A 13,377-nucleotide genomic window follows, 5' to 3' on the forward strand; every position below is an offset into this window, starting at 1 on the left:
CGGATTCCAAGGCTATAATGATATTTGTAGAGTCAGAAAAATAATAACTTGGGGGAACATTTTTGGGGATCAACTGTTAAATAAGATGCTTTGGGGATGTTTCTTTAAATTGTGTGTCAAAGGCTTTCATGTCCGGAATCACTGGACAGTTGTGAGTTTTCCAGGCTGTATGGCCATGTCCCAGAAGCATTCTCTTCTGACGTTTCACTTGCACCTATGGCAGGCATCCTCGGGGATAGTGAGGCCTGTTGGAAACTAGGCAAGTTTATATATCTCTGGAATGTCCAGGCTGGGAAAAAGAACTATTGTCTGTTTGAGGAAAGTGTGAATGTTACCATTAGCATTGAGTGGCCTTTCAGCTTCAAAGCCTGGCTGCTTTCTGCATGGGGGGATCCTTTACTGGAAGATGTTACCTAACACTGACAGGGGAATTCCAGACAATAAACAATCAGGACCAGCTGACACTTTCCAACAAAGAATCCCCCAGGCAGGAAGCAGCCATGCTTTGAACCTGCAAGTCTATTGGTTGGTTGAGTATGTTTTTACTGTATTTTATATGACTTGTATTTATATGTTTACATGTTTTAAATGCATTTTGATATTGTATTTTATGCTGCATTTGGGCTTGGTCCCCATAGTGAGATGGGGTGGGATACAATAATAATAATAATAATAATAATAATAATAATAATAATAATAATAATAATAATAATTATTATTATTATTATTATTATTATTATTATTATTATTATGGGTGCCGTGCCAAAAGATCTCAGCCGGCATTTGGAAACAATAGACATTGACAAAATTACGATCTGCCAACTGCAAAAGGCCACCCTACTGGGATCTGCACGCATCATCCGAAAATACATCACACAATCCTAGACACATGGGAAGTGTTCGACTTGTGATTTTGTGATACGAAATCCAGCATATCTATCTTGTTTGCTGTGTCATACAACGTCGTTGTGTCAATAATAATAATAATAATTATATGCTAATCAAGATGGCCAATTGCAACATTCACACTTGCCTCAAACAGACAAGAGTTCTTTCTCCTACCTAACCATATAATGTGAAATGTTGAAGCAAAATTCACTTTTTAGTGTGTGTAAATCATTCTATCAATCTTTTTTTACAGTTGTTGTTATGCAATGTAGCCTACTGTATGTATGTCATTTCTTTTGGTCCATGTAGAATAGACCTGTTGAGTCTAAGAATGCTACAATAATTGTGCATTAATTCCACAGAGCTTTGTAAATGTTTACACTGTCATGAATGCAGGAACTAAGTAGAAAACAAGAGCTTAATTATCATACCATGCATCCTTTATGTACAGTTTCCAAATTCTCCCGCAGGCCATGTTTGAACTGGTCACTTCAGAAGCATCATACTACAAGAGCCTGAATTTGCTGGTATATCATTTCATGGAAAATGAGCGATTGAAAAAGATTCTACATCCCTCAGAAGCTCACATCCTCTTTTCCAATGTAATAGATGTTATGGCAGTCAGTGAACGGTAAATCTTTTAATGGCTATTATAATTCGGAAATTTCCCATCCGCTCTTTCTTCCCCCTTCTATGTCACAATGCATTCCTGTTTTTAACTTCTCTAGATGGCTGGGCATTATTTTATTGCTCCTCTCTTTTTTTGATATTGTAAAGATATATACTGCTATCCATAATTGCTATACTGAAATAGCAACATTGCTGAATCCCATATGGCTTATTCACAGAAAGTCTTCATTTACATCTGAAGCAATTGAATGCCAAAAAAACACCCTCTTCTAACCAGGTAGAAGCCGTTGTGAGAATGTGTCTCTGCTAAGTGTAAGAATATGAACTGCTTCTTTAGTCAGTGGGGTTGCCATTTGAAATATGTTTAGTATCGTGTATCCTGACTGGATAGATTTGCCTAGTGATATAAAGGACAGAGCTCTTGCACTGTTACTTGTTTTATGAATGCAGTAATTGTCTAGAAATCCCCTCTTCTACACAACTGTTAAGGGTACAGGAGCCCTCACCTTTACTTTGTCTTGCAGTCACACTGGCCACTATGTTTCATCTAATGTTACAATCATGCAGACTTGTCTATTTCTATGTTGCACCCCAGGCCTGGAAACCTCTAAGTCCAGAATATAAGCAAACAGTTTATTGTTGAATATATCAAAAGTATAGAAAAATGCAGGAATAGAGAAGGAAAAGGTATATCCAAAAGGTTTAGCAATCAGCAATAATCCAATAGGAATCTCAAAGTCTCAAACAGATTCAAAGTCCAGGAATAGCCAATAATCACAAGAACAGCTAAAGTCCACAAACAAAAGGTATCCTTAGTAAAACTTGATCATGAATATAAAACAGGAACACAGAAACTTCTAAGATACTCGAATCCCAAAACCAAAGGTTGACTTGAAACATGAATTAGGAACACAGGTCTAGCTTCTTACTCCATATGCTGCGTTGCCTGAACTAATGTGAAAATAAACACCTTACCAATTAAAAGCCGGCCATGAAAGCATTCTCCCTCCCTTGAAATCTCTCTCCCCCCCCCCACCCCAACTTTCCCATGCAGCCGCTCCGCCCTGCGATGCCTATTGTCGGCTCTGATCTGTAAATGTCTTTGGCTGTCCTGCCTGACCTTGGAGGCCTGCACTTTCACTTTCCCAGTCTACTTTCTCACTGATAGAAGCATCATTCCCTTGACTGAAATCTGTTCTTAATATAACCACTGTAGTGCTGTTGGGTATTTCCCCAGAAGTGCTAAATGAAAGGAGTGCCTGTCCCTTTATTATCCTCACACACTTTCTGATTATGCATTAATAAATAACAGGTTTTCAGTATACAGTATATTCTATTCATGATCAGACATTCAGAACAGACAAAAGGGAATATTTCTTCAAACAGGGCATCATTTTTACTGGGTATCGCAAGATATAGTAATGGCAGCCAATTTTTAGAAGGAGATTGCTGATTAACACCGGCGGAAAGGGGCAATGCATTCATGTCCTGCATGTAGGCTTCCTAAAAGCATCTGCCTGACCAGTGTGTGAATGGGATGCAGTCCTAAGTAGGCAGTTGCTATAATCGTTCTATGTTCTTATGGCAAAATTAATTTTAGACCAATACAGATCCGGAGTAAACCTAAAGTAGAAACAAGGCATAGGGTTGTTGTTTTTTTAAACTTTCACTGACCTTCTTGTCATTGGTGTCATGACATAGTGCAGTTGCTGACACATACACACCATATATATCTGCATGCATATTCTATTTCTACTCTGTACATATGCTGCCTTCTTATGGAGGTGAGTATATGACTAGCATCACTCCCACACCTAAACAGTTGTCTTCGTTCCTAGAAATCAGAGACATTTAGACAAGTTCCAAAGTAGAAATCTAGTCATATACCTCAATAGGGAGGGAGTAGAAAAACAAAAAAGGATTCATCATTATACGTACAAGAATGCAGACCCCCCCCCCCAAAGTAGGCTATCACCCCCAGGACATTTTTAATTATTCCTTAGGTATTAGCACATCTCATTCTTAACAGCCAGTCCAAAATCTGATATCTCTTGCTGGTATTGTACAATCTACCAGACAGAATTCTTCCATTCAGAAAAAACAAAAATAATTGACTTTATCTCAAATCACCCATGGATTCATATAACATTTCCTGAAATAAGTTTGAATACAATAATTATTTCTACATTTCTTATTTAGATTCCTTTTGGATCTTGAGAAACGGGTGGAAGAGAACATTGTGATATCCGATGTCTGCGACATTGTTTATCGTCATATCGAAAATTTCTCAGTGTACGTCACCTACGTCTCCAACCAGACTTACCAGGAGAGAACTTACAAGCAACTTCTGTAAGTGTAAGAATGTATTTAAAAGACTCAGCTGCAGCAAACAATGCAGAGAGCTAGCAAGGGCCAAATGGCTAAGCATAAATAAAGGTTTATCTACACCAGTGGTTCTCAACCTGTGGGTCCCCAGGTGTTTTGGCCTACAACTCCCAGAAATCCCAGCCAGTTTACCAGCTGTTAGGATTTCTGGGAATTGAAGTCCAAAACATCTGGGAACCCACAGGTTGAAAACCACCGATCTACACCATTGTTTCCTAGGAATTGACATTTTCTCCAAAAAAATAAGTAGATTCTCAAGTGATCATGTTATTTCATACTCGTACAGAGATGGACAACTAGGCAGAAAGCTCAGAATTGGTATTCAATCAGTTGAAGATTATTTATGTCCCCTAGCCTGCCTTTTTCAATGAATTATAGAAGTTTGACTGTTGGACTAGGACACTGAGGGACAGGGTTCAAATCCTTGCTCAGCCATGGGAGTTCTTCAAATCACATATTCTCAGCATTAGAGAAAGGCATAGTAAACATATTATTATTATTATTATTATTATTATTATTATTATTATTATTATTATTATTAACAACAAAAACAACAACAGCTAACCTCCTAAATAAATTTTGCCAAGAAAACCCTATGATAAAGTTGTTATAAGTCAGAGTTGACTTGAAGGTAGAAAACAAGAGCAATATGTGTGTTCTGCACCACTTTTACAATATACTGCTACAATATACTTGGGGACTACATCCAATTGTTGCATATGATGTACTTTGTTGGATGAAAGCTATGGATGAAACCATCACCATAATAACGAACATGGTATGGCATTATTACAGTTTCCCATATGTATTTTGTAGTTTTCTTTAGATCAGGGATATTTCAGTATACTTTAGTAGATAAATGAGATGTACAGTTAATGATTTCTACAACATTTTTCTTTTTGTGAAGGAGCTTTTAAAAACATTTGTCAGAACATCAAAAAGCCTTAAAGTGCCAATCCATTAGTACATGCTGTCTAATTTAAATTTAATTATAGTTGTTTTCTGCTTGTGAATGGCATAGATGTGTAGGCTTTACAAATGAGATTTTCAAATGCTGTTTGGATTTCTTGGGCACATTTTGATGCAGATGGAAAATGTGAGTCTGCAAAAATATTAAGGTTAGAAAACATTTAGCACTAGTAAAGATCTTTGTGCATGTCAGAAATTTTCCACCGATCTGAATACTACTATTTTTATTTTGGACATTGTATATTATCTCAGATGTTGAGTAGGGTTTTAAGCTATTAAACTAAGGGAGTCCTAGTAAACTGGGAAAACTAATGGTTAAGATGTAGTAATTTTATAAATCACACTAAAGGAAAGAAAAAAAACAACCCTTTGCAAGTTCACTCTGATTAGAGATGGGCTTTGTAAAGTGATTCTAAGCAATTAGATTAAATAGTATTTAACAGGAATGCTAGGAAGCTGTCACGGTCCTGCTTCTTGTATCCTCCCTACCATTCCTTCCCTTTTCCCCTGAAGGTAGACAATTTCCTTGTCATGCTATAAATGTTTCCTTGTCATGTATGTAATAGCAAATAATCGATTAGTATCCTTTAGAAGAAGCTGCGGTAGCGCAGTGGATTAAACCGTCAAGCTGCAGAACTTGCTGACCAGAAGGTCAGCAGTTCAAATCCGTGGGACGGGGTGAGCTCCCATTGTTAGCCCCTGCTTTGGTCAACCTAGCAGTTTGAAAACATTCAGGTGTGAGTAGATCAATAGGTACTGCTTTGAAAGATAATGGCCTTCCATGTAGTCATGCTGGGCAATGACCTAGGAGGCGTCTATGGACAACTGTGGTTCTTCGGCTTAGAAATTGAGAAGAGCACCAACCCCCAAAGTTGGACTCGACTAGGCTTAATGTCAAGGAGAAACCTTTACTATCCTTTAGAAGTCTGTCATGATAAAGGATGGACATTAAAATTGCCTTTTTAAAAATATCTTTATTGAGGGTTTTATATTAAAAAAAAGAAAAATAATATATGTTAGAGAATAATAATAATTTCACAGTGAAAGTGGGAGAACACTTATTGTTAATAGAAAGTAGGAAATGGGATAAGAGGAAGAAGAAAAAGAAAAAAGAGAAAGAGAAAATAATAAAAAAAAATGTAAAAATAAAAATTTGTTGACTTCCATCTTACTTTAACTGGTTCTTCAAAATTTTTCTTAAGTATTCGTACATTGTGGTATAACACCACATCCCCTCATAAAATTGCCTTAAGCTTGAGAAAATTCTCATGTAGTTCTCACATTGTTGTTAGCTGCTGTCAAATTGACTTCAACTTATGGTGACCCTATAAATGAGAGACCTCCAAGTCCATCTATCATCAGTAGGACTGCTCATAGGACATATTATTCTCCTTGATGTTTGACCTGTAATCAAATGTATGGTGCATGATTGTGCTCCTGTTCCCAGATACATAGTCAATTCATACTCCTGTTGCTAGTTTCATTACTTCCATCCTCTGCCTCAGAAAAATCCTTTTTGTGGCTTAGCTGAGTCTTACTGGGAACAAATCCACAAGAGCTACGGATGTTTATGACAGTTCTTTAGCTGGTATGAGGTTCTGGTCTGAGTTTTTTCATGCTAATGCAGGACAATAATTTAATTGTCCATGATTTATAAATATTTTTATTTCTGGGTTTTTAACTTATTGTACTTTAGTTACGAACACAACATTCTCTCAAATGGGTACCCATTTTCATAGGACCATAGTTGGAGGAAACCACAAAGGCCATCCAGTCCAACCCTCTGCCATGCAGGAACACACAATCCAAGTATTTTGTCTATGTCTGGGAGGAACCTAAAAATCGCAAACAAAAGATTGTATGCTGATTTAGATTAGTACTTGATTCATACAAGCAACAGCAGACCTCCAACAGTACTGGAAGATCTCCAGTAGTTTGAGTTGCCTCTCTCTCCTATGCCAGATGAGATATTCATCCTGTCATTTCCAGCTAGGTCTATCTTGGTTCAGTCACTTCATGGAAGGCCTTGTTCCTGTGACTATATGAATTTCACCTTACCACAATATCCAACTGTGTAAAGGCATATAATTATGCCTCTGACTCATCAACTTGGGCGCACACCCCATTCACACCCACCCACATGCATTCAGCATTTGCTGGTATGCTGCTAAGTCTGCATGTGCTACACATGTGAAATCATTACTCTGGCTTGCACTTTCAAACCTATTTTTCTGCTCCTTGTTACTATAAATAGACCCAGCCTTCAACTAAGACCCACTCGGTGCTAATATTTTTTCCACAATTCTCAAAAATTTAGCAAAGCCAAATGCCAATTCTGAGGGAAGTGGCATCAAGGAATGAAAGAAACATAAATTGTAGAGTGTATCAGTTACTCATGCGGTTCAAAGCACAAGGAAATAACAAGCACCACCTTCCGTCTGTCTCTGTTGTCAGCCAGGACAAGCCAGCGATCCGGGAGGTGATCTCACAGTTGGAACTGGATCCAAAATGCAAAGGCTTGCCTTTCTCATCATTCTTGATCCTGCCTTTTCAGAGGATCACTCGGCTGAAGCTGCTAGTACAGGTACAACAGCATGGTCACACTTTTCCGGCAAGCCCTTACTTGAACACTGCCCTTCTATGTCCACAGCTAAGTGAGCCAAAACCACTTTACGGAGGAATGTTCTTTGTGGTGGAAATGCATCACTTAGCAGCCTGCAATGCAATGACAAAAAAGTAATATAATTGGCCCTCTGTATCCACTGATTCTGCACCCATGGGTTCCACCATCCATGGCTTGAAAATATTCCTCCCACAAAGAGATCCCAAAAGCAAACTTTGAGTTCACCATTTTATGTAAGAGTTCTGTCATTTTACTACACCATTGCATGTGCATGTGTAGAGCCGTGATGGCGCAGTGGGTTAAACCCTTGCCCCAGCTGAACTGCTGATCTGAAGGTTGGGCTGCTGACCTGAAGATTCCTGGTTTGAATCCACAAGACAGGGTGAGCTCCCGTCTGTCTGTTCTAGCTTGTGGGGACTTCAAAGAAACCTCCCAACAGGATGGTAACACATCCAGGCATCCCCTGGGCAATGTCTCTGTAAGTGGCCAATTCTCTCACACCAGGAGCGACTTGCAGTATGGTCTCAAGTCGCTTCGGACATGATAAAAAGATTGCACATAATAGGACTTTTGGATCCCCATATTTTGGTATCCATTGGGGGGGTTGGAGCCAAACTCAGCAGATACCAAGGTCCCACTGTACCAAAATCCTCTCCTCCTTGTTATACCTATTCACTATCTGTTTGAACTCGAATTTGAGTCAATTTGTAAAGGATAATTGACTGCTATCCCCTAGTTAAAATGTCCTAACATGTTCTTAAATATTAGACAGGACGGCTATACCTCAAAAGCAGTACTCAATATGAAGAAAGTGTAACTGTTTTCTCTGTCTTACTGTGTAGAATATCCTGAAAAAAGTGGAAGAAAAGTCTGAACGAGAAATCACCGCACTCGAAGCTCACAAAGAACTGGAAACAGTAAGTTTTTTTTGCGCAATGTTTGGCAGGATAGTTAGGGTTTTTGCATGCTTTCCTATAGCAGTTTAATCTATCTTAATGAGATAAAAGTTAGGAAAGTAGCTGAAATAATATTACAGTAAAATTATTTTACTGTAATATTATCAGACCTTTCTGACAGAAAGCTCTAGTAAAGAATTCTATATATTTCACTAAACTGCAGCTTCAGGATGAAGCCAAAGCAATTATAGTGGGATCAAGCAGCTAGTATTTGTACTGTCTGATACAAAGGTATTTGGACATAAGTATTATGTAGAAAAAGTTCCCTGAGACTTCAGAGAGCAAAAGCTTCTTTCAAGTACTTGAAGGTGACAGAATCCATGGAGAGCAGTCGTTTAATTAGCTGCCACGTGAAGCAAACCATTAGTAGGTCAGGTTTCATCCAGGAGTGCAAATTTATTATTCTGACCCAAAACTACATGGGCTAGGAGAAGCTTATTATGAGTGATTCAACTCGGTTTTGAGCTCCCTTTCTGGGAGACTTTGGAGAATGTGTGCTATCTGGTATTTGTGTACTTTGGGGTGGGGGTGGGGGCTGAGCCAAAGTGCAATATAATTTTATCATTAGCCTGAAACAGCCTATTGCAGTGGTCCTCAAACTTTGGGTCCCCAGGTGTTTTGACCTACAGCTCCCAGAAATCCCAGCCAGTTTACCAGTTGTTAGGATTTCTGGGCGTTGAAAGCCAAAACATCTGGGGACCTACAAGTTGAGAACCACTGGCTTATTGCATGAATAATATGTACACTGGCATTCCCTGATTACAACGTGCAGACAACCTGCCTCCTATATCCCTCCATATCCACATAGAATTAAAGATATGCATATGGCCTATATATTTAATCAAAATGACACAATTTGGGGGAATCTGATGATCATCTATGCAATGTCAAGGGGTCTTCTATCATTGAGAGAAAAAAGTATGTAGCATAAACTTTCCTAGGCTCTTTCACCTTCATGCTTATTGTAGGGATGCCTCATTATGAGCCATTATAAGATGCAACCGCAACAATCTGAAGAATGTGCCTAAAGAACGTGTCTAAAGAATGTGTTCAAAACTTCCCCTTTAGGTGTTTCCTTATCCCAATAATGTATACTTCTCAGAATATGGTCTTCTGTATGATATAAACCCAACTGAGTTTTCCATGGAATTATATACATGTACAACTCTATCAATTTTTCAGTAAGAGAACATGCAAGCACGCATGACATCTTGCAGCTGGTGTAATCCAGGAAACTCACAATTCCATGGAAAACTCAGTTGGGTTTATGAAATACAGAAGACCATATTCTGAGAAGTATACATTATTGGGATGAGGAAACACACAATTGAACACATAATTCTTTCCTGTGCTCAAGAAAGTCTTATCTATCTGTCTATCTATATGTAATGTTCGTTTTTCCAACGCAGTAAACAAAAAAACAGGTGGACGAAATGACACCAAATTTGGCCACAATACACCTACTAATCCAATGTATGTACTTCACTTTAAAAAAAACCTAAAAATATAAACCAGAAATAACTTAAAAACATCACAAAAGATGTTACAGCGCATGTGCGCAAGGGAAAAACAACCATCCGTTGCCAGGGAGACTGCCATCCCTGATACGGCAACTAAGCTGCTTCTGGTGTGACAGAACTCTTTTCTAATTGAGGCAAGTGTGAATGTGGAAATTGGGAAAACGACTGTCCACGCCCCACCCCTCACCCCTGCAGGGGAATCCTTCATTGGCCACCTTGAATAGCACTGAACAGCCTTGCAGCTTCAAATCCAGGCTGCTTCCTACCTAGGGGGATCCTTCACTGGTCACCTAGAATAGCACTGAACAGCCTTGCAGCTTCAAACCCAGGCTGCTTCCTACCTAGAGGGATCCTTCACTGGTCACCTAGAATAGCACTGAACAGCCTTGCAGCTTCAAACCCAGGCTGCTTCCTACCTAGAGGGATCCTTCACTGGTCACCTAGAATAGCACTGAACAGCCTTGCAGCTTCAAACCCAGGCTGCTTCCTACCTAGAGGGATCCTCCATTGGTCACCTAGAATAGCACTGAACAGCCTTGTAGCTTCAAACCCAGGCTGCTTCTGTTGTAGATGATAGGAGAGATAACACCAAGAGCGATCCTTTGAGAGGCCAAAACGTCCGGTTTATTATATTCAGCTGAAGACTCTGGAGGTGGAATCTCTTCTGAAAGCTTTCCAGAGCCCCGATCAAGGCGTTGACATTGCCTTTTATACATTTTCAGACAAAGAACATGCTTCTACATACATCTCGTCATTAGTACGTCACTTCACATGCTTACATACATGAGCATAAATATGCACGATCAGCATTTTCCTATCTAAGCACTCTAAAAGCCTGTAGCAAGTTACAGATAACTATGCTCGGCTATAGTACATTAATCAGGGGCCCTTGTCAAAAGGGAGGGGGTGAAGTCCGCTCTCCTTCCATTAGCTGTACTAGGAACTAATTCACACTGGAATGTATAGATAACAGGCCCCCCTTCTCCCTATCCTGCCAGCTTGTACATTTACACAGAATCTAACACAGAGAGAGTCTGATTTTTCTACATTTCACTGCTTCTAATGTGCATACAATATATGTCTAAAAATCTGTATTTTTCAGTTCCTCATCACTTCCTACCTAAGGGGATCTTCCGTTGGCCAGCTTGAATAGCACTGAACAGCCTTGCAGCTCAAAATCCTGGCTGCTTTTCATTACTTTATTTTCAATACCACCAGACTATGCCATAGTAATGCGTGGCCAGGCACGGCTAGTTCCTATATGTTGAGAAAGTGGCTGAACACAGCAGTCTTTGACTCATGGCTTCTTCTGTCTAAGGCCACTTTCTAACTAGTAGGAAAACTTGGCATTAACAGTCTCAAAGCCCTGCAAAGCATATTTGTTGTTAATAGCTGGAGCCTTCTTCCCTTCATCTGTGTGCGAGTGTCTTCTTCTCCCCCTAGTGTGTACATGCTTTCCTTCACATAATTGAGGTTTTAGCTCAAAATTAGAACTCTGGGGACAAGGAAACCTATTTCTGAAACAATATCATTTCTCCTTCTGTTCTAGGTGGTGAAGGCCTGTAATGAAGGTGTCAGAAAAATGAGCCGTACAGAACAAATGATCAGTATCCAGAAGAAATTAGAATTTAAGATCAAGGTATTAGTAGAGCTTGTTTTAAACCTGAACAGAGTGCACATTTATCACCATCCAGAATTATGCAGTAAATCCAGCACAACTTGATTTATATTTACCTTAGTTGGTAATTATTTTATGGGAATCTTCATTGCCATACCACTTTATTGTTTACTGTGAACCGCCCAAAAAAATATCTCACCTGGTATTATTTAGTTTTGCAGTATCTGAAGGGGTTTGCAGATAAAGTTGTCAATGTGCGATCAAGCCTAAAGTATTGCATTCTCAAACAGGGTGTCTTACAAGGGTTCCAGACAGTAGTGTTCACACAAATTTCTCTTCCTGTTCTTCTCTCTTTTGCAACGAACTAGACAGAATAGTTTCAGGATAGTTTTGATAAGAGGTGTTATCATCTTGAATCATGCAGGTTGAATGTAGTGTGGCAATAGATTGTAGTAGAAATTCTGTTAGAGCATCCACTTGTGTCGATTTTCCTAAAGAAATGTCCTTTTTCAGGTACTGTGAGAGTTCGTATTTCTTCCCTCCCTCCGTAGCACCCAGATTCCCCCATAACGTGCTGAAAAGTCCTTGCAACTACTCTGCGTGTCTAATTTATGCTTCGTGGGATTCAGCAGGATTTTTAGGCTATAGTCACATGAAATGTGAGGACATCTGACAGGCTCCGCCAGGGATATCAGCACTGCTCTACTTATCAATGGGGTGTAGTCAGACACGTCTCCAAGTCTACCTGCTTGCAGTAAAGCATGGACTAGCCGTGGAGGGCAACTTCAAAGACTTTTCAGTAATCCAGTGGGAGGGAATATGGCTCAGGCCCCTTCTACACTACCATATAATCCAGATTTTCAAATCAGATAATCCACATGATCTGCCTTGAACTGGACTATATGAGCCTACACTGCCATATAATCCAGTTCAAAGTAGATAATCTGGATTTTATATGGCAGTGTAGAAGGGGCCTGAGTGTATAATAGTTTTGCATATAGATGTTTACACTATGTTGAGAGGATGTAGGACTGAGGCCTATATATCCTGAATTCTTTGCATAGTTTCAATCATGTTAATATACCATGATGACATTCTCTTCTGGGAAGTATTTATATTTACATAAAGTCAAACTCTGTTGTGGTTTTATGCTGTGTGAATATAATCTCACAAGTGGTGACATTTGCTCAGAGGCTGAGTAAAGGTAATACTCTGGGGTTGTGCAAACTGTCTTAATGGTGGCATAGATTATTGTATGACTGGTTGTGTTGTCCGGGAGGTTCTGTAAATACATCCCTTAGCAGTGTATTGGGAGTTGAATCAACTGTTGTAAGATGAGGCAAAGCAGAGCCATAGTGCTTATTCCAGGAACAGTTGCACAGCAAACTTGAGTATCACTATGCATAATCTAGTACTATCACAGGATCTCTGCAATATTTTCTTCATGAGTAATAGAAGACACCAATGTATTGTGAAAATTCTGTAATATCACAAAGACAGACTAGGTTATACTTTTCTGTGCTTTCTTCCTCATGCAGAAACTCTTTCCTCTCTCAGTCCATCAGTTCTTTATATTATATTATATTATATTATATTATATTATATTATATTATATTATTATATTTTGTTCATGGAGACTCTTGAAACATCATATCATTCAGGCATTGTAAATATCTCTCATCTCTTATAGTTGCTTGTTTAGAAAGGAGGCCTGATAGCTGATAACACATCTTTTTTTCCTTATCTGAATTTAACTTTCTTTTTCTCATATAGAATCCTTAGACTTTC

At 39.0% G+C, this 13,377-nt stretch overlaps 1 protein-coding gene across 2 annotated transcripts in view; it reads left to right on the forward strand.

Moving 5' to 3' along the window:
• Positions 1-13,377, forward strand: part of ngef (neuronal guanine nucleotide exchange factor) — a 93,085-nt gene that overhangs the window by 66,264 nt on the left and 13,444 nt on the right. For both annotated transcript variants that reach the window (XM_062976412.1, XM_062976413.1), the window contains 5 exons: positions 1,359-1,519; positions 3,718-3,867; positions 7,327-7,456; positions 8,338-8,412; positions 11,521-11,610. In XM_062976412.1, the coding sequence (XP_062832482.1) occupies positions 1,359-1,519; positions 3,718-3,867; positions 7,327-7,456; positions 8,338-8,412; positions 11,521-11,610 (606 nt within the window). The remainder of the gene's footprint in view (positions 1-1,358; positions 1,520-3,717; positions 3,868-7,326; positions 7,457-8,337; positions 8,413-11,520; positions 11,611-13,377) is intronic.

The sequence above is a fragment of the Anolis carolinensis genome, chromosome 3, assembly GCF_035594765.1.
Source record: "Anolis carolinensis isolate JA03-04 chromosome 3, rAnoCar3.1.pri, whole genome shotgun sequence".
NCBI classification, from domain to species: domain Eukaryota; kingdom Metazoa; phylum Chordata; class Lepidosauria; order Squamata; family Dactyloidae; genus Anolis; species Anolis carolinensis.